The 21,927-nt window shown below is 41.4% G+C and overlaps 1 protein-coding gene across 4 annotated transcripts; it reads left to right on the top strand.

Moving 5' to 3' along the window:
• Positions 1–1,062: 1,062 nt before the first annotated feature.
• LOC306915205 (S-adenosylmethionine synthase-like) lies at positions 1,063–21,740 on the top strand (the record flags this gene model as incomplete). 4 transcript variants are annotated; one of them, XR_013788775.1, is made up of 10 exons in its annotated part: positions 1,065–1,352; positions 2,205–2,282; positions 4,304–4,426; positions 6,098–6,210; positions 6,974–7,117; positions 8,294–8,512; positions 15,627–15,809; positions 16,554–16,687; positions 17,029–17,554; positions 21,224–21,740. XR_013788775.1 is itself a non-coding variant. In XM_079492477.1 (9 exons), the coding sequence occupies exons 1-9, from the start codon at positions 1,274–1,276 to the stop codon at positions 17,129–17,131; spliced, it is 1,176 nt and encodes a 391-aa protein (XP_079348603.1). In that variant the 5' UTR covers positions 1,065–1,273. The 4 variants fall into 4 exon arrangements, 2 of the variants coding, with proteins under 2 accessions (XP_079348604.1, XP_079348603.1); XR_013788776.1 differs by lacking the exon at positions 21,224–21,740 and adding an exon at positions 17,822–18,091 and having other exon boundaries at positions 17,029–17,188; XM_079492477.1 differs by lacking the exon at positions 21,224–21,740 and having other exon boundaries at positions 17,029–18,091.
• Between the last annotated feature and the right edge of the window lie 187 nt (positions 21,741–21,927).

Raw genomic sequence — 21,927 nt, 5'->3', positions numbered from 1 at the left:
TACTCTAAACAGACAGACAGATAAAGGGACACACAAAGCTACATGATGGAGACGGTGTGCCCACCGCTCAAAAATGCAAAAAAAAACAGTTTCGGTCATAGGACCTGCAGGTGCTGAGGATCAGAGTCATCAATGCAACTGATCAAGGACATCAAAGGCAATAGTGTGCCATCACGCGGCCTCACTATTGCCATGGTGATGTCCATGGTTATGAGCATGACAATGTTTTTTTAGTCTCTGCCTGTTGAGTCTTCCTTAAAGTTTTTGTGGGGTGTGAGTCTTTTTCAACTAGTCATCCCCAGTTAATCAAAGGTTGCAATTTGAAATGTTGAGTTTTTGCTGCCCTACTGTTCGGCTGATCGGCTTAGTAGTATGCAAGGTAAGGTTGACTGTGGACAGAGTACAGACACACAGACAGACTGAGACGATTGCATGCATCTCCTGGCGGAGGTAACAAATTGTGCAGTGGCAGCTACACTAATTGGTGGAAAGGGCACAGACACATGGCTTTTCTCCAGGGCTCTGTGTACACAGCCAATAGACTTCCCACCAGGAAACTCAGGGGCCCCTAGCTTAGCTGTCAAGAGGCGGCGAGAATCAGAGACAAGATGAGATGAGAATCAGTGAGTGGGGGAAGCTCACACAGGAACCCTTTTATGAAATGAAAGTGTCATTATTTGCAATGTACTGTACTGTATTGCACAACAATTTGATTTGAACGTAGTCAGATAAAAGCCATGGCTGCTACAAAGTGAGACCATTCAGAAAAAGTAGTTGAAAAAAAGTCTCTCCAGGAAATAAAATATTCCTCCCTCTGTTTTCTCTGTGTTCTGAATGGTCTAACCCACCGGTTCACATGGCCCCCTCCCCCTGCAAGTGTGAGAGAGAGAGTGTGTGTGTGTGTGTGTGTGTGTGTGTGTGTGTGTGTGTGTGTGTGTGTGTGTGTGTGTGTGTGTGTGTGTGTGTGTGTGTGTGTGTGTGTGTGTGTGTGTGTGTGTGTGTGTGTGTGTGTGTGTGTGTGTGTGTTGTCTTAGCCTTATATAGTGCAGACTAGTTTGTCAGGCTCATGTGCTTCTGGACTGTGAATTTGTCCCGGAGCCGAGCAGCAGGCACAGTCTCCTTCACTTCAGGTTCCATCCTCTTATCCTACCCTCTCTTGGTGTAAGGATACAAGGGCCCGCTTCCTTACACAAGGTGCCCACCTCCCAGGACTTGTCACCACCTGCGTTGTCTATACTTAGTTTCTCTTGTGGAACTGCTTGTAGTTGACAGGATGAATGGGATGTACGACCCGCTTCGACACGACGGCTCCTTCATGTTCACATCGGAGTCTGTGGGCGAGGGACACCCGGGTGAGTACACAGAACCTGACATTTTGGAGCTCCCTCAGAAGGGTTGCGTCCATCCACACAGATCTGCAGTCTGTTGCATCTGCAACAGAATCAGTGTTATGTGAAGGAAGAAGACATGTCATGTAACCACACAAGAGAATGTCAAATGTCGAACAAACTGACGCGAAAAGGTCGAAGCAGTTGCACTCTGCCCTTTTTTTAGATGTTGTACTTGTGGAATGTGTGGTTCCCTGCCTGGAGATTACATGGCCACACACACATCATGGAGGTACGCGTGGCAGTGAAGTGCACTTTGTGTGGACGACATTATAGTACACATACCACTGACACTTTTATCTGTCATTTATTTACAGCATAAATACAGTATATTGTATTTACCTCAGTGTCCGAGAGCATTCCACTGTATAGATGTTTCATTCTCAATGGACTGGAGAACATTTACACATGAACTGGATGAAAATGATGAAACCTACAGGTGTGAGTGTGACACCGCATGGCTACTTAGTACATTTTGTAGTTTGATGGACTTACAGTGGAGTGCATGCACGCTACAGTTACAGTATGCATGCACCCAAACCAAGGCTATTCTTAGGACTGTAGCTACTAACATGCGCTCTCAAATAATACACTGATGGAAGGCCTGAAACCAGAGCAGTAACTCAACGAAGATGAGATCTTCGAAATGTGAAGTAAAACGTCAGGCAACAAAGCAACGTAGTAATGAATTGAAAAGAATGAGAGGGGGTTATGTACAGGTAAAACACATAGCCCAGCATCCACAGTCGATGTGCGTAACTGCATACAGCTCCCTTTGACAGCACTGTAATAGCCAGCACTGCATCTGTTTTCCAGATAAGATATGTGACCAGATCAGTGATGCTGTGCTGGATGCACACCTGAAACAGGACCCAGATGCCAAGGTGGCCTGTGGTGAGTAACAATAAGTGGAGGGCAGCGGAGCAGTTTGCATACAATAATAATGGACCTTACAACCCACTGGGGGGATTCCGTTTTCAGCTTCATCCAGTAGTTGCGGGTTAAGTATCTTGCTCAGGGACACCTACTGTAGACACATTGCCAGGACCAGGAATCAAACCTGAGACCTGATTTTTTTTCTACTCAGTCTGTGTCTCATAGGAGGGCTGTGGGCAGTTTAGAAACGTCTTCCAGATTATGCAGAATTTTTTTTTACAAAAATGTTTAGATTTTCATTATCGTGAGAACGAAGGCTTCCATTTTCGCATTGCAACTTTTCAGGACTAGAAAGCCTGCAGTTTTTATTAGCTTGTATTCCCCATCGATGATGTCACTGGAAGACGGTTTCTGAACTGCCCACAGCCCTCCTATGAGACACAGACCGAGTAGAAAAAAAAATCCGCCATTTTTGAGTGGTGCAAACCACTCCAACAACTGGCTTTGTACCCGTGTTTGTTCGTACCAAAAAAACGAGCATGGTTGCTATGGTTAGCAACCAAAAAAACGAGCATGGTTGCTATGGTTAGTATGTGACGTCACTGACATCACAGATAAATGTGTAGTTGCACCACTCAGTTCACACAGGTGTGATTTTTTCAAGATTATTAGTGAGGACCTATTATATGAAGATAGGTTGAAAAGTGGTGAAGTGGTCCTTTAATGCTCTAGCAACAAAACTACATATAGTATAGGTAGTAGGCTTACTAGGCTAGATAAATCTACTACTTCATCCAGATTATTAAGTCTTTTTGCATCACAACCAATCTTTGCCTCACACATGATCATAGGATCTGGAAGTGGGCATGATATGCAGGGGTTAACATCTCACATTAAGACCTCCTTTGAAGACATTACAAAAACATAGCCAATCAGTTCTTCCTTTCCTTTGCCCCTTTCTTCAAAGTTATGGGATTACAATAATCTGTTCTACATTAATCTGTTCTGAAGTTGCAGTATGCTCTTTTTTGAAAAGCCATGTTCCAGCCTATCAATGTTAAACGTTAATCAGTTCTTACTTCTTGTCCCATGATAAACCTTTCCACCAACAACAAAAAAGAGTTCATACATTTTGCTAACAGACGTACAAGGAAAACATTGAATGGGGCAGCAGGGGAAACATGACCCCCATCCAACTTCACTGCTACAGATACAAGCTTCATGCTTCATGTTTGCAAAATAAAATAATTTCATAACATGTTCTAAGTACAATCACTAGAAACGTATGTGCTGTAGAAGATGGTTCACATACACGTATACGCACAATACATAGTGAGATCATAATATCAGTGGCGTAAAGTAACTAAGTACATTTACTTATGTACTGTACAAAGTACAATCAAGTCATTGAACCCCAAATTGCTCCCGATGTGCAGGTTGGTACCTTGCATGGCTTCCACCGCAATCGGTGTATGAATGTGTGTGAATGGGTGAATGTAATGTAAAGCGCCTTGGATAAAGGCACTATATAAATGCACCATTTACCATTTACAATCTATCTATGGTATTTGTACTTTACTAGAGTATTTCCAATTTCCAATACTTTTACTTCTACTCCACTACATGTCAGAGGCAAATACCGTATTGTACTTTTACTCCACTACAGTACATTTATTTGGAAACTTTGGTTACTAGTTACTTTGATTATTATTACAAAATGCATTAAACACTTCAGCCCTATATACATTTCGGCCATTTGAAAATAGGTGATCTACAAGCTCATAATGCGTTGCGATGCGACACATTATGAGCTTGTAGATCTGCTATTTTTGTAAATGGGACAATCTGCATAGTGAGTACTTTCTACTTTTGGTACTTTAAGTACATTTTGATGCCAATACCTTTGTACTTTTGAATTCCGGACTATTACTTGTAACGGAGTATAGTTCTACACTGCAGTATTGATACTTTTACTTAATTAAAACAATTGAGCATTTTTTCCACCACTGCATAACATTGGTTGTTATGTGGCGAAACAGAGACGGTGTGTAAGACAGGCATGGTGTTGCTGTGTGGTGAGATCACATCACGGGCCCACGTGGATTACCAGACGGTGGTGAGGGAGACCATCCGTGACATCGGCTACGACAACTCCGAAAAAGGTGCCGTTTTCGAATCTCAGCCTTATTTGTTTTGTTGGTTTTGGTTTTTATACTTGTTTTTCTTTCAGTTGCTGCATGTCAGAGCTCGCATTTTCCAACATTTTGTCAGTCACATCTGCACACCTGTAGTAGATATATACGTATGGCCCTGTTCTAAATTACAGCAAGTAGTGGACAATTAATTTGAAACAAGAGTCTCTCCACAGATATTCATCTAATGTACTGTATGAATATATTTATTTATATAATCTAAATAAGTAGCCTATGTTATGTTTCTGAGGTTAAATTGGGTATGATTCAGCAAACCTCACAGGCAGTGAGTGACCCAGTCATAATGCTGTTCGGGAACCCCTTTTGGGTGGTGTTTTAAACATATTATAATTTAGCTATTGAAAAATAGCAGATCTACAAGCTCATAGCGCGCCACCGAGTGGCGCGCTATGAGCTTGTAGGTCTGCTATTTTTTGAAAAATCATGAAAATGTGGCTCAAATCGTTGAATGTATATTCTTACAGAGCGAACGTTTTTAACTCAAATCTTTGCTTCTGAGACGTTCCTGGAACAACCAATTACATATGATGTTTGGGGTCCTTGACATGAAATATTGAGCACCACTGATACAGAAACATGAGGTTTTTCAGAAAATTGTCACCATTTAGAGGCCTAAATGGGTTAAGCTAAGGCTAACCTAACGGTTCTTTGCATCCTTTGTGACTCTTGGAGGGAATCGTATTGCTTGGCTAGTAGGCAGCAACTGCCTTCGAGCATCATTGAGGGGGAAATGTACTTTGGCTGTTATCTATACAATACTGTATGTGATTAGCCTGTTATCAGTGTGTCATAGTACTGTACTGGCCAAGGTACTGCAGGACTGGCAATGCAGATACCATACATGAAAACAACATCAATAGCACTGTTATATTGCCAAGACTTACCAAATGAACAAGCCAAGTCTTGCTGTTGGTGATCAAAGCACCCCAGAAGCAATGTTTCAAAGCATATTGGATTTTACTCTGTGAATGAAGATACGAAGCAGTTACCTTTCAGTATTTCCCAAAAAGATGTGAGTAAGAGATTAAAATATATTACAATGTATGAATATTCAAAAGCATCATACTATCTTCAGGGCAAGGGCAACAACACATCCCCTCCCGATAGAAAATGCAGCCCCTGAAAGCTAGTTATTAATTAATTACTTTATTTTCAGAATGCTCAAATCTTTGTGAATGATACAGATATTTCTCCAGTGATATTTAATTAAAAAATCACACCCGTGAGAAGTGAGGGGCGCTCTTATCATTATACATCATCATACATCATCTCATGAACAACTGCATTTATGTGATTGGTTAGCAAATTTGCTCGTCTACATATGACGTAAAGTTTCCCTTCATTGTCAATGGCATTTAATGTTTGTGTTGAAACAAATTTACGTAAAATTTGAGGCACATATGACCTAATTTCTCCTTTCATTGTCAATGGCAAATATGAGACGTTTGGGGACAAAAGCTGTACATACCGTATATATATTTTTCACTGAGTTTACCATACTGTCCAGGTGTGCATTCACTGGGTGTCAGAGTGAACATTCGGTTTTATGCAAAAATATTTCTCTCTCTCTCTCTCTCTCTCTCTCTCTCTCTCTCTCTCTCTCTCTCTCTCTCTCTCCAGGATTTGATTATAAGACCTGCAATGTGCTGGTGGCTCTGGAACAGCAGTCCCCTGATATAGCCCAGGGGGTTCATGTTGACAGAGATGAGAATGACATTGGTGCTGGCGACCAGGTAGTCACACAACCCAAGACACGGGTTCCCAAACTTTTTCATGTCAAGGACCCCCAAATTGAGACTAATTATCCCACGGACCCCCATTTGAAAAGATATGCCAAGGACCCCCATAAGATAAGATTTATACGGCTCTAGCAATGATTCTCAACCCGTTTAATTTCAAGGACCCCCAGTTTGACATGCATTAGTCTACGGACCCCCATTTAATGCCATTTCTATCTCTGGGAGTTGGACCCACAATGTATATTGTAAAATCAATGTTAATTTAACTCTGAGAGCGTACAAATGTACATTTGTACACTCTCTGAGTTACAGACACATAAGGGTCCATTTGGTTCCAAACTATCATTTAGCTGGGTACCCCCTGGAACTCCCTCAAGTACCCCTGGGGGTCCCCGGACCCCACTTTGGGAACCACTGACCTAAGACACAGTTTTTCACCTGAATTCCCCTCCTATTTCAGACAAGTCACGTTGTTATGATGATGTTATTCAGGACAACGTCACAGGGGCGTATCAAGAGTTGCTACAGTCCAACAGGCAGACTTTCATCTCTGAAATATTGAAAAATAAATAATTAAAAATTATCTAGATATGTAAACGACCAGGCCCTCCTAGGGGGCATTATGCATACAAAGCAAAAACAGCACAGTTGTTTGTTTTGGTGTTAGATAGTGGCACCAACCATGTCAAATAGCACTGCAATGTCCTGAACGTAATAATGTTGTCAAAGCTGAGCTGTTACCTCTCCACATCCACAGGGCCTGATGTTTGGCTACGCTACAGATGAGACAGAGGAGTGCATGCCCCTCACCATTGTCCTCGCCCACAGACTCAACGCCAAGATGGCTGAACTGAGGCGGAACGGGGCGATCCCCTGGCTACGCCCAGACTCCAAGACACAGGTACGATCATGATACACCTGTACTGCCTCTGAAACGACTGCATATTAGCAGACCTAATTCTTATTTGTAAATAAAAAATCACACCTGTGTGAAGTGAGGGGTGCTAATATATTAAAGTCTAACTCATGTTGCTATGATTAGGTGATGTAATGGTGATGTAAAACAAACACAGACAAAACAAACATTAAACTCTCTTTATTGTTAATGGCATTTAATGTTTGTGTTAGTGACTAAACAAACATTAAACCTGTATATAGGAGGTGCTAGCGCCCTTCAAAAATAAACACCATAAATACAGTTCAATACAGTATACCTCTGATTATTCCTTCTCCTGCAGTGATGCCTTTCATATGAAGCCACACGTCAAGTCACATTTATTTGTATATGCGATATACATTACATCAAGTGAAATTGAGTATCTGCCAGCTGTAGTCGTCATGAGTATTACTTTACACCACGAGTTAGTGATGTAGAGAGGCCTGCATACCGACAGAAACCAGAACATGATGGTCGAAGACTTTGTGAGAGGAACTTCCTCAAAACTCTCCACCCACCACCCACCCAGATTTCTCTCTATGGAAGCAGACAACCCTAGGTGCTATTTGGAGGTTCTTCTGTTGAACAGCGGCCAAGTCAAACGTGCCACATTTCATCTTGGCACGAGTCTAGAGTCTAGGCCATGTCCCTAAACCCGCCTGTGACTTGCAGTTGAAAATGTTTATACATTTCAAAGTCTAAACACAACGGGGTCCTTAACCTAATGGCACTTTTCCACTGGAATGGTAGCCTATACCCGTTTTCCATTGGGCAAAAAGTGGTACCTACACTCCTACAGTAGGACTCTTTTTTTTGTATCTCCTCAATCAAGGTTCCTAGCAAACTTCTTCTGCTCAAGCATGAGGACCCAGCAGGAGTTGACATTATAAATAGCCCGCCGGCCTGGATGTAGGCCTACTTTTAAACCGTACGTACGGAACAGGTCTGCTGGCACTAGTAAAAACGCTTAAAAACAAAATAACAAAAAGGAAAATTAAGTACCTACTGTAGTACTAGTACTCACTTTTAGCTCACTTAAAAAAAAAGGTCTTTCTGGCTTCATATCTAACCACCTCCGTTTCTCTGTCCAGCTCACACTGCTCTTATTTATTCATTTACTTTCCTCTCATTCTCCGTTAGGTGACAGTTCATTATACCCAGGAAGATGGCGCCGTGATCCCCAAGAGGGTACACACCGTGGTGGTCTCAACGCAGCATGACGACTACATAAGTCTGGACGAGCAGAAGCGGGTGCTGAAGGAGAAAGTCATTATGGCCGTGGTTCCGCCCAAGTACCTGGACGAGAACACCGTCTACCACCTGCAGCCCAGCGGGCGCTTTGTCATCGGCGGACCCCAGGTAAAAAAGGTCTCCCGCCACATGGAATGGCTTTTGGAAAAAGGAATGGGGCAACACTTTCAGACATGATATACTGTAGTGTAGATCAGGGACGAAATGTTCTTATAGTCGTCGTGGGGGCACCCCCCCCCCCCCCCCAAGGTCCCGTTTTCGCTGGGTCATTTATGGTTTTGGTTTTTCTTTGTATTTCTTTGTATCCATTTTTCGATCACACAGTTCTAGTTTATGAGTTTCATTTCCGTTGATCTCCTCTAGTTTTTGTATTCCCATATTCTTGAGATTTTTGTTACGCATAACCAACCGTTCCTTTCGTCTTTCATCCGTTTCTTTTGTTCGGATATTTCAAAGTCGTCTGTTTCTCTTATGTTTTTTATTTTCTTGAATTTCAAGTGGTATTTTACTCAAAACAAAAAAACATACCTGCACGGTCTACTTCCGTATGTCCCGTGCCAGCATATGACATCATATCATTATGCTGCTAAGGGACATTGGTACATATCTTCATCACGTCATGGGACATACGCTTCGTAGCATGAAGGAAAACATACCTGCGCGGTCTGCTTCCGTATGTGCCAGCATATGACGTCATATCATATGCTGCTAAGGGACATACGCATTGTAGCACCTGACTAATAACATTACTTGCACGCTCTGCTTGCGCAAGTATATACTAAAGTCGGCTGTCAATGGTGACGTAATTTTGAAGTATGGTAAAATCTTCTATCTATATCTTAATTATGTCACCATCAATACCTACCAAGCATACACATGCATTCGTACCAGCACGACCACAATACTTGCACGCTCTGCTTGCGCAAGTAATAAGATGCAGTGGTGTCACATACAAGTGAAGTCCTTCACCACACCCTTTTCTGTTCAATCATGTGCAAATTAGGTTTCTATAGGGACTTGATTGAGCATAGCTGCAGAGAGATACTTTGTATCACTTCATTGTACTTACACTATACCCACATTTACATAGCATGGTGTTAACAAAGTGGACAGACTATTCAAATTGGTATCAGATTAATTTAATTCTATGCTAATGAAATGGCCCATAGCTTAGTGCTGAAACCGTCCAGAAACTGGATGGGAGATGATTGATGACTGTTGATGGGTTTGTCTAGGTGTGAAATACACCCAGATTAGGAGTGACACGTTGAAGTATTTCCTTCTAGCCTACGTACATTTCTTATATTCGTTTTATTTTGGTGCTATCTGGCTATGTCCATCCCCATAGTTTGACACATCACATGCTACATAAAGCATGATGACATTTTGAATGTTTGCCTAGGTTGTTAATGGTATGGTCACATATTATGCCAATTATGACATTTGCTCAACATATACAAGTTAGCATCTACTTGGTTGGTAGTTTCTACATGCTGGGGACCCATACTCAACATACAATACAAAACAAAAAACCTTGGTGTACTCAACATATCCGAGTTCACAATGGGGCTCTATGGGCTGGCAAGTAGACTATAAAGCTTAAATTGAATTGAAAAAACAATTGTGTGATACAAAAATATTCATTGTTCATTGTGTTGGTTGTCAAATACATATCATGTCTTGGGTAAATTGATTGATTGATTTACAATAATGTATTTTATTGTTCATTATATTAAATACACTACCGATTTTTATTTAGCAGAGCTGTGTTGCAATTAAGGCAGATACCCCTCCACGAAAAGGCCTAGCTGTCCTGACCCCATATCCATAATTTATACATTTTGGATAATTAGTGTGGACTTCACTGTTATTCGTCTCAGCTATTAAAGGACCACTTTTCAACCCATCTTCATATAATTGGTCCTCACTAATAATCATGATAAAATGGCACCATTTCTTTCTACTCAGTCTGTGTCTCATAGGAGGGCTGTGGGCAGTTCAGAAACCCGTCCACCAGTGACATCATCATTAGGCAGATTTTTTTTAAACAATATTTTTTTACAAAAATGTTTAGATTTGTATTATGGTGAGAACGATGGCTTCCATTTTCGCATTGCAACTTTTCAGGACTAGAAAGCCTGCAGTTTCTAATAGCTTGGATTCCCCATCGATGATGTCACTGGTGGACAGGTTTCTAAACTGCCCACAGTCCTCCTATGAGACACAGACTGAGTAGAAAAAAATGGTAGCCATTTTATCATGATTATTAGTGAGGACTAGTATATGAAGATAGGTTGAAAAGTGGTGAATTGGTCCTTTAAGCTCTAGTCTGCATTGTATTGCAAATATTTCTGGCATAGGGAGACATTCGTTTTTTACAACATACAGTTTGGTCAGTTTTCCAGAATAGTCCAGAATTCCCTATGAGGAATACTAGAAATACAATAGAAAGATAATGGGTAAATAGTAAATACAGACTTTAGCTGGCTTACTGGAATGATTGATAAACTATGTGTTTATAACTCAAATCTCAAATTAACATTTTGAGAATTGTTTGACTATGCAGTGGTGTCAAGGGTTAAGTGGGGGCAGGGGCTATTAACCAACAGTTCTCCAGTACAGTTTCTGTCTATTGATGGTGTGTCCCACCCTCCACTCTGATTGGATCATCAGACCGCTCCTGTGAGTATTTAGCAGGGATCTGTTTTATTTGGTGTCACTTCACTTTAATGTGTGTTGTTGTTAAGAGCTGAACTTCTCTCTTCTGGACTTGGTGAAGTTATCAGGTATGTTTATGATTTCACAATTCTTGTCTCATTAATTTGACTTGCAGTGATTTTTTGAAGGGCTATGTGGGGGTATCCGGCTCAAATTCTGGTGCTTGTAAACTATGTATCCAAAGTGCAACTTAGTTTAAACAAAGTGTCAACCAACTTAATTTCCGTGAAAGTTTAACATTATTAAACCTGATTAATAATAATGAATAATAGTAATTAAACAACTATTACTACTAGCACCACTGCTACTCATAATGCTAACATTATTGTTTCCCCTACAGAACGCAACGCAACACTGGTGACTTACAGCCATGTCAACCGCAGGGGATATTCCATAGGAGAAAAAAAAGGAAAATGGATTCCTATTTGACTCGGCAGGAAGAGGAATTCACCTGTCCTGTGTGCCGTGACATCTTTAAACACCCTGTTATCCTGTCTTGTAGCCACAGCTTCTGCAAGTCCTGTATGCAGCAATGGTGGAGAGGAAAACCATCACAGAACAAGGCATGTCCTGTTTGCAAAACAAACTCCTCTCTAGATCAACCTCCTATCAACTTGGCGTTGAAGAACCTGTGTGAGAACGTCTTAGAGGAGAGAAGTCACAGATGTATTTCTGAGGTTCTCTGCCCTCTACATGATGAGAAACTCAGGCTGTTCTGTCTGGATGATGAACATTTGGCATGCCTAGTGTGCCAAGTTTCTGAAAAACATGCAGGACATAAGTTCAGACCCATTTACGAATCTGCAAAACAACTCAAAGAGGACCTCCAGGAATCACTGAAGGCCTTAGAGGAGAAACTAGAGGACCTTAAAGAGATTAAAGCAGGATATCACCAAACAGCAGAATATATTAAGTTGCAGGCCCAACACACTGAGATACAGATTAAGAAACAGTTCAAGAAGATTCAGGATTACCTACGTCAGGAAGAGAAGGCCAGAATCACTGAGGTGAGGGAGGAAGAGAAACAGAAAAGTCAGATGTTGATGGAAAAGATTGAGAGTCTGTGCAGAGAAATGGTGACTCTTTCCAACACCATCAGAGATGTCGAGGCAGATGACATCTCATTCCTGCAGAACTATAAAACCACAGTGGAAAAGGTCCAGCGCACACTGCCAGATCCACAGCCAGTTTCAAAAGTAGTGATTGACATGGCCAAACACCTGGGCAACCTGACCTTCAGAACCTGGGACAAGATGAAGGAGATCGTCTCCTACACTCCTGTGATCCTGGATCCCAACACAGGCCATACTGGATACATCCTGTCTGATGATCTGACCAGTGTGTTGTACGATGATGGTGTACTGTATACCAACCCGGACAACCTGCACCAGGTCCAGGGTACTGAGGGATTTAACTCAGGGACTCATAGCTGGGACATTAAAGTTGGAAACAATACCTTCTGGGAACTGGGGGTGTTAGAAGAGTCTTTCCAGATAAACAATGGAGTTAATGGTTTGTTTTGGTGTTTAGGCTTTAAAAATGGCAGATACACAGCAAACGCAGGGCCGGAGCAGAACGGAGCGGTTCTGCTCTCGTTGGAGCAGAACCCCTGGAGGATCAGAGTCCAGCTGGACTGGAACAGAGGAGAGCTGTCCTTCTCCGATCTTGACACTAACACACACCTACACACCTTCACACACACTTTCACTGATAAACTATTTCCATTCATTTCTACTATTCACCATCTCCCTCTGAGGGTGTTGCCTGGGAAGGTGTGTGTCACTATGGAACATGACATTTATATATAGGAGCAATAACAAGAAAAAGAAAGAGAAGTTGTCCTCCCAGTCTTTTTATGGGTGTTGGAAATGTCTCTTAAATTAAGTGTAAATCCAGCATGCTGTTTTTTTTCATGTCAGTATTGGATATCACTGTTTTATATTGTATACTGTTGATAGTTTATTTTTAACTTTTTTCCCATGCACAGTTTTTGCACATAGGCAGTGTGGCTAGGCTGTAATAATGTCAGGGGTGGTATCATGGACCACAGCAACAGCTACCCTTTGCTGCTAGACTTAGTTTCACTATTTACTTTTGACTTATGTTGTATTTTTGTCTTGTAATAAACATTCAGATAAAAGGTGATTTGTGTGTGTGTGTTTTATTGGCATACTGTGTTCATGATAATGTCAGTCAGCAATTCACATGAATTACCATTTAGAAGTACTGTTATGAACACTACAACCAGGTTATTCCTTCACCACACCAGTTTCTGTTCTGAAGGAATTTGAAGCTATTGTATTTCCATATTAGTGATTTAATTTTCAATCATAGCTCGAGAAACTAAATAAGAAAAAACGACATAACATGCAGAATGGCCCAAAAGTGGTTCTCAACCATGTTCATGTCATTGTCCCTCAATTTGACGTGATGTGCACCCCCATTTAAAAAGATTGTTTTAATACTTAGTATACACTACAGTGTGGCAATAGTTTGTTGAGGTTTTTTTGTACTCATTTATGGGGAATAAAAAACAAATGTAAAATATGTATAATTGTATATCAGCTCAATAATTAATGAAATTATATTGTCATAATAATATTTACACTTCACTTACACTTTTTTTTTTAGCAAAAGACAGATGCACACCTCAGAAGGCTAGTGACAGGGCAATAGAGCATATATATTAAAAAGGGTATCTTTGAAAAACAAAGAAAAGGTCCTTGTCAGACACTTGCCAAAATGTTGCTCTTTATTAGGTCAACGTTTTGGTCGATTAGACCATCAGGACAGACAATGTCACAATTTCTTCACTTATCCTTCAAAGTAGCAAACTGACTAACGACGGATCTCTTTGAAATCGGCATGTTCCTGCTTCTGATGCTTGTTGCAGGTCGTGTTGATTCCATATTGGAATTTGAGGGTCTCACACTTTGTGGTAGGTGCAGAGGGTGGACATCTGGCTCCTGTAGACCAAGTATGTGAACACCTTTAGATGAGCCAGTTCTGAAAGGAATGAAAATACACCCCACACTGTGTATCTGCTCGGTACATGGGTATAGAATACACCCCCACACTGTGTATCTGCTCGGTACATGAGTATTTTCTTTTAATAATGCAACGTTTCGGTCCCTCCGGACCTTCTTCAGGCAGTTCTAAAATACATTTTCTGGTGAGGATTTGTCTGAACTGTTGTCATGTTGTATTACAGTATAATTACTCACATTGGGAGCACTATACTTTTACGATTTGTATCAGTATTGTTGGTTCCATAGACACATGCTCATTGTATTTATATTAGACATTGTGTTTCTATTTGGGCTGTCAAAGTTAACTCAATTAATGTCATGATTAATTTACCATTTATTTACATTTACATATATTTACAATAATATAACTTAACGTATGCAAATCCATATAAGAACTCAATAGATAGATATTCAACAGAAAAATAAAAAGCAAATAAAAAAATGTATACCATGAAATCAATAGCTCCAGGTAGGATGTGTCAAATGTCCCCCCCCCCCCCCCCCCCCCCCCTCAGGGAGGACCGGCAACCCCCCGCCCCCGCCCCCAGACCGGCCGAGCATGCCCAGGGGCGGGGGAGGTGTTAGGAATGTAGAAAAACTAGAAACCCCCCAAAATCATCATATTTGAACTGGGGACCCCCAAAAATAATCATATTTGAACTGGGGACCCCCAAAAATAATCATATTTGAAATGGGGACCCCCCAAAATAATCATATGCGAACTGGGGACCCCCCGAAATAATCATATTTGAACTGGGGACCCCCAAAAAAATAATCATATTTGAACTGGTGACATTTCGACACAGACGTACTCTTCATCAGAATCAGAGCTTTGACTGGGAGCTTTACATAGGCCTACGTGTGCCCACTTCTTTTTTTTTTATTGCCCACTGTTGGTCCTTCATATGCCGTCCAGCGGATGTGCCAGTTTTAAGACACTCAAGACAATTACCTTGACTGTGGTAAAGGCAGGCTTCATGAAAGACTTTCCGCACTCAGACAATGAAAGTTCATTATCCACAAGCAAATTCTGCTTTTTGTAGATTCAACCCATTATATACAAACAAAACAAACAAACAGCTTCTTATGCCCTCTCTTGCTCCGGTAAAAAGAAGGGGACAAAATGTCCTCCAACTCCCAGATGAATGCCCTTACCCCAGCCTTACCCTGTTTGTATAAGTGATTGGGCATTTAAACATGGGTCGGACTGACTGGGCTTCCAGTGTTCGCTGCCTTTCCTTCCGTCCACTCTCTACTCTTCACTGGGACACACAGCCTCTGATTGTTCTGTCAGACCAGCTAAGTAACAGGCTGTAAATGGCTGTTTTTAAAGGGATGCTGTCCTAATATTTGGCTCCTTCTACTGGTGGTTAGAGAGAAGTGTCAGGAAAAAAACGCCACACATGTTTATTTAGGACATTTTATCCAGAAACTGTGTTTACTTGTTTGTGAAACTCTGTGTTTTTTTCTGGCAGGGTGATGCTGGCGTGACTGGTAGAAAGATCATCGTGGACACATATGGGGGCTGGGGGGCGCACGGTGGGGGGGCCTTCTCTGGGAAGGACTGCACCAAGGTGGACCGCTCGGCTGCCTATGCTGCCCGCTGGGTGGCAAAGTCTCTGGTCAAGGCCAACCTTTGCAGGAGAGTGCTGGTGCAGGTAGGCCTACACGAAGGACTTTACTCAGTAGGTTACTATAACAATACATTTGATTTACATAGCACCTACACCATCATCCATATAGTGTAGTATTATAGTAGTAGTATATAAATCTATATAAAAAAAACATGTGTCAAATTAACATATATACTGTGTGAGCCTTACAACATCTTAAGCCCAACAATATCAGTTGTAAATGTTGTTCATTATTGTTATTGTGCAAGGAATTTTGGTGATATTAATTCACTGGGGTTGCTTTTCCATGTTTGTGTGCTTCACTTTTTACTTGGACCATATTGCGAGCTATTCTAGGAAAATCTATGGAAAAAATTTACTGTGCACTACATTCAATTAAATTATTGTCACTGCAGGTGCAGTGGAATAAAGGTTTGTGCACTTATTTATCTTTTATAATATCCATAGAAATAATGTAGAAGACATTTCAGCCTATAATGATAAAACTTTAGGCTTTTCATACGTGTAACAAAGGTGAAGGTGGTGCAGTCATGCAGCGAACCATTGCTTCAGCCAATCAGAAGCCGCGTCTGGCTCCGCTCATCCTTAGAAACACAATTATCGCATGGGGTGGTGGAGTTTGGTAGTGGTATGGTGTTGGTAGTTAGCATGCATACTACTGTACATACAGTTGCTAAATGCAGGCATTGGTAAAGTGGGCTCAACTGCAGAACTGCTATTCTGCCCTTCACCTGAGTAACATGTGCTGCCTCTTGTATCTGTGTTCAGGTGGCTTACGCGATCGGAGTGGCCCATCCTCTGTCCATCTCTCTGTTCACCTACGGCTCGTCCCAGATGAGTGAAAAAGAGCTGCTTCACATAGTCAACAAAAACTTTGACCTCAGGCCTGGAGTCATCATCAGGTGACTGATGCGCGGATACTCTTGTGTTGTGGATTCATACACATTCACATTTTCTGTAGTATGCAAATTGTTAGATGCAGTACAAGTTGATTAACCCCATGAACCCTTGTGTCCCTTTTACTGGGGAAAACATTCGGCATAAATTGGAAGCTCGCAACATGATGCGCTGCGAGCTGGTAGATGCCTGTAGGCATTTTTTTCAAGAGATTTGGTGTAGAGGGGGAAAAAGGAGGGGACGAAGTACAGTATAGTCCCCGGGGGACACCAGTCACCCAAGTAGACTATATTGGGGTTTATATTTTGTTACATACTGTAATAACTGTTGATGGATTTCGTTGCAGAGATCTGGATCTGAAGAGGCCAATCTACCAGAAGACAGCCTGCTATGGTCACTTTGGTAGAAAGGACTTCCCCTGGGAGATCCCCAAGAACCTCAACCTCTAGTCTTTGTGTCTATCGGTGTTGACTGTGAATACGGGCTGTCCCTTTATACTGTGTGTGGTGACTGCGAGACAAAAGCTGCATTATGTAGCTGTTTTGGTGCTCTGTGTGTGTGTGTTTCTGTGTGTGTATGTATGTACGTGCGTGCGTGTGATGAGCGTCAAACAAGCTACACACAGTAGAAGATCCTCATGCTGCAGTAACCCAGTAAGAGTGAGGGGGCGACAGTGGAAGTGGGAGGTATGATGGATCGCAATGGGGCGCAACCTCCCAGACAAATCAGTCATAAGGACGGACTGCGTCGGGGACGACACAGTGCCTTGTTAACGACGTAATAACTGTGAACATTGGCAAACAGGCCTACATGTGATTATGTTTTAACAGAATACAGTGTAGAAACCGGCACGTGCAGTTTGATACGTGCACGTCTTAATTTTCCAGTGCAGCTTTCCCAGGTTGTTTTAAAAGCTTTAGCAATAAGTGAGACGGTTTAAATAGTTCCGAATGTTGTAGGTAGATACCACTGTGCTTACCTGTTAAAACACTACCTTGCATTATTATTAAGCCAATGACCAAATCGGGATAACCCTGTATTTCTAACAGAGTTATTAGAACCAGAACCAGTACAGAGTCTTAACGGTTTAACAAAAACCTGTATCTGGTCTGTTATGTTTAATGTTTTTTTCATTTCAGCTGGATATCTACACTACGGTATTAAATGTTATTTCAAAGTAAATTCATCAAAGGGAGAAACTGTGAGGAAAAATGAAAAAGAAAGTTGTGTTCTTCACTTGCTGAGACCCTTGGATGGCTCACGTTTGATCTTCCAAGAATGACTGCACAGAGAGAAGAGGGGATATATGATTACTTAAAACTAGCTTCAACTGTCTCATGATGTGAAATGTGCGTCATGTGCAGTCATATCATTCCTTTCCTAAAAGCTGGTCACATTGAGTCCATTACCCACCACTAGAAGAAAATGTAAATATCCTTTATGAACAATAAAACATTGTAAAAAGCGAACACAGTATCTTTCTCCATTCTCTTGAAAATCTGTGGCCTGGTCCAGCAAAACACAAATGTCTTAACATATTTTTGCCTTGATGTCAGACAGCATAGAGTTATTAACTTTCCTCGTAGGAGAACAGATCAGATACAGCACAGATTCACTCCTCTAGTTTGGTCAGAGTTAAGCAGCAGAGGAGATTTCTTTCACCAAAAGGCTGTTATAAGTTTGCTCACTTCTTCTTAGCACAGGAATGGAAGTTAAACATAGATCAAAATATACAGTAGAACTTAGGTAAAAGCTGAGACAACTACTTGGGTCTCAAATTGAGAGACCGCCTTAATTTTTATACATATAATATACATCGTAACATTGAAACATCGGCCCTTGGTTGTAAAACTATGTCAGCATATCATGTCTTCCATCAGAAGAAGCAACGTAGGGTGCTCACTGCTCAGGGGTAAAACAACAAACACTGAGTGTAGGAAGCCAGATGGGGAGGGAGTCCTTTGTTGCTGCACTAGTGACTCCTGCAGGTTGCTCAAGTGTACCTCTCACTGCTCTCAGCGGGGGTGTTGAACTACGAGGAGTTGGGCGTTTCTTACAGTTGTACATGTCCTCCCGGTGAAGCTCCTAACTGGCAGGTGAAAAGAAGTGGCAGACGACTCCATGTGTATCGGAGGAGGCACGTGGTTTCAATACCGTCCCTAATCTGAAGACCAGCCTGTACTAGAGGTTAGCAGTGACATGATTACACAAATGTGTGGGGAAATCTGGGACGACTAAATTGGGAGAAGAAAAAAAATATACAATAAAGAAAAAGCAGCATATTGTAACATACATAACTTTTAAGAAAATAGAAGAATTAAACTCTTTATATGAAGCAAATAACTCTTGGCACAGAACTACTCCTTGTAATTAGACCTGTATGAATAATATTTCCCTTTTTAAGGCACAAAGTGATATAACAGTATTTGGAATTTCATGAGAAAAAGCAAATGCGTGTCTTTGGGCGTGTCTGATAGTCCAAGCTATAGAACAAATGCCAACTTTGAACCTTTGACAGTCTGCTGTATAATTAAATACCCTAAAGGTACTGAGATGCTAGTTTAGTCGTCCACAATTCAAAAATGATTGCTGTGTTCGACAAACATCACTTTTGTGACAGTCGTTTGATGAAGTATAAATTTGATGAAAAGGAACAACAAAGTATAGGCGACGGTGTGTGTGTGTGTGCGCACTCACACATTACCATTCATATACTGCCATTATTAGTTGTCTTACAAAAGGCACTAGTAACAAACGACAATGTGTGCGATGTGTTTCCATGCTTGCCTGTGTTATTACAGAACAGCATAATCACATGGAATTCTTGGATCATTATGAAGGCTTACAACAGCCTTGTGCCATAGTTGTGTGCAATACTTAGGTGCCCTGTATCAATATAGAGGACATACTGTAGTGTATCAAATCTTTGCTTCTGAGACGTTCCTGGAACAACCAATTACATATGATGTTTGGGGTCCTTGACATGAAATATTGAGCACCACTGATACAGAAACATGAGGTTTTTCAGAAAATTTTCACCATTTAGAGGCCTAAATGGGTTAAGCTAAGGCTAACCTAACGGTTCTTTGCATCCTTTGTGACCTTGGAGGGAATCGTATTGCTTGGCTAGTAGGCAGCAACTGCCTTCGAGCATCATTGGGGGGGAAATGTACCTTGGCTGTTATCTATACAATACTGTATGTGATTAGCCTGTTATCAGTGTGCCATAGTACTGTACTGGCCAAGGTACTGCAGGACAGGCAATGCAGATACCATACATGAAAACAACATCAATAGCACTGTTATATTGCCAAGACTTACCAAATGAACAAGCCAAGTCTTGCTGTTGGTGATCAAAGCACCCCAGAAGCAATGTTTCAAAGCATATTGGATTTTACTCTGTGAATGAAGATACGAAGCAGTTACCTTTCAGTATTTCACAAAAGATGTGAGTAAGAGATTCAAATATATTACAATGTATGAATATTCAAAAGCATCATACTATCTTCAGGGCAAGGGCAACACATACCCTCCCGATAGAAAATGCAGCCCCTGAAAGCTAGTTATTAATGACTTTATTTTCAGAAGAAGTGAAAAAGAGCTGCTTCACATAGTCAACAAAAACTTTGACCTCAGGCCTGGAGTCATCATCAGGTGACTGATGCGCGGATACTCTTGTGTTGTGGATTCATACACATTCACATTTTCTGTAGTATGCAAATTGTTAGATGCAGTACAAGTTGATTAACCCCATGAACCCTTGTGTCCCTTTTACTGGGGAAAACATTCGGCATAAATTGGAAGCTCGCAACATGATGCGCTGCGAGCTGGTAGATGCCTGTAGGCATTTTTTTCAAGAGATTTGGTGTAGAGGGGGAAAAAGGAGGGGACGAAGTACAGTATAGTCCCCGGGGGACACCAGTCACCCAAGTAGACTATATTGGGGTTTATATTTTGTTACATACTGTAATAACTGTTGATGGATTTCGTTGCAGAGATCTGGATCTGAAGAGGCCAATCTACCAGAAGACAGCCTGCTATGGTCACTTTGGTAGAAAGGACTTCCCCTGGGAGATCCCCAAGAACCTCAACCTCTAGTCTTTGTGTCTATCGGTGTTGACTGTGAATACGGGCTGTCCCTTTATACTGTGTGTGGTGACTGCGAGACAAAAGCTGCATTATGTAGCTGTTTTGGTGCTCTGTGTGTGTGTGTTTCTGTGTGTGTATGTATGTACGTGCGTGCGTGTGATGAGCGTCAAACAAGCTACACACAGTAGAAGATCCTCATGCTGCAGTAACCCAGTAAGAGTGAGGGGGCGACAGTGGAAGTGGGAGGTATGATGGATCGCAATGGGGCGCAACCTCCCAGACAAATCAGTCATAAGGACGGACTGCGTCGGGGACGACACAGTGCCTTGTTAACGACGTAATAACTGTGAACATTGGCAAACAGGCCTACATGTGATTATGTTTTAACAGAATACAGTGTAGAAACCGGCACGTGCAGTTTGATACGTGCACGTCTTAATTTTCCAGTGCAGCTTTCCCAGGTTGTTTTAAAAGCTTTAGCAATAAGTGAGACGGTTTAAATAGTTCCGAATGTTGTAGGTAGATACCACTGTGCTTACCTGTTAAAACACTACCTTGCATTATTATTAAGCCAATGACCAAATCGGGATAACCCTGTATTTCTAACAGAGTTATTAGAACCAGAACCAGTACAGAGTCTTAACGGTTTAACAAAAACCTGTATCTGGTCTGTTATGTTTAATGTTTTTTTCATTTCAGCTGGATATCTACACTACGGTATTAAATGTTATTTCAAAGTAAATTCATCAAAGGGAGAAACTGTGAGGAAAAATGAAAAAGAAAGTTGTGTTCTTCACTTGCTGAGACCCTTGGATGGCTCACGTTTGATCTTCCAAGAATGACTGCACAGAGAGAAGAGGGGATATATGATTACTTAAAACTAGCTTCAACTGTCTCATGATGTGAAATGTGCGTCATGTGCAGTCATATCATTCCTTTCCTAAAAGCTGGTCACATTGAGTCCATTACCCACCACTAGAAGAAAATGTAAATATCCTTTATGAACAATAAAACATTGTAAAAAGCGAACACAGTATCTTTCTCCATTCTCTTGAAAATCTGTGGCCTGGTCCAGCAAAACACAAATGTCTTAACATATTTTTGCCTTGATGTCAGACAGCATAGAGTTATTAACTTTCCTCGTAGGAGAACAGAT

Source organism: Electrona antarctica, assembly GCF_951216825.1.
Source record: "Electrona antarctica genome assembly, chromosome: 22".
Lineage (NCBI taxonomy): Eukaryota > Metazoa > Chordata > Actinopteri > Myctophiformes > Myctophidae > Electrona > Electrona antarctica.
Note: the sequence above shows the minus strand (reverse complement) of the source record. Positions and strands in the feature narration are given on the sequence as shown.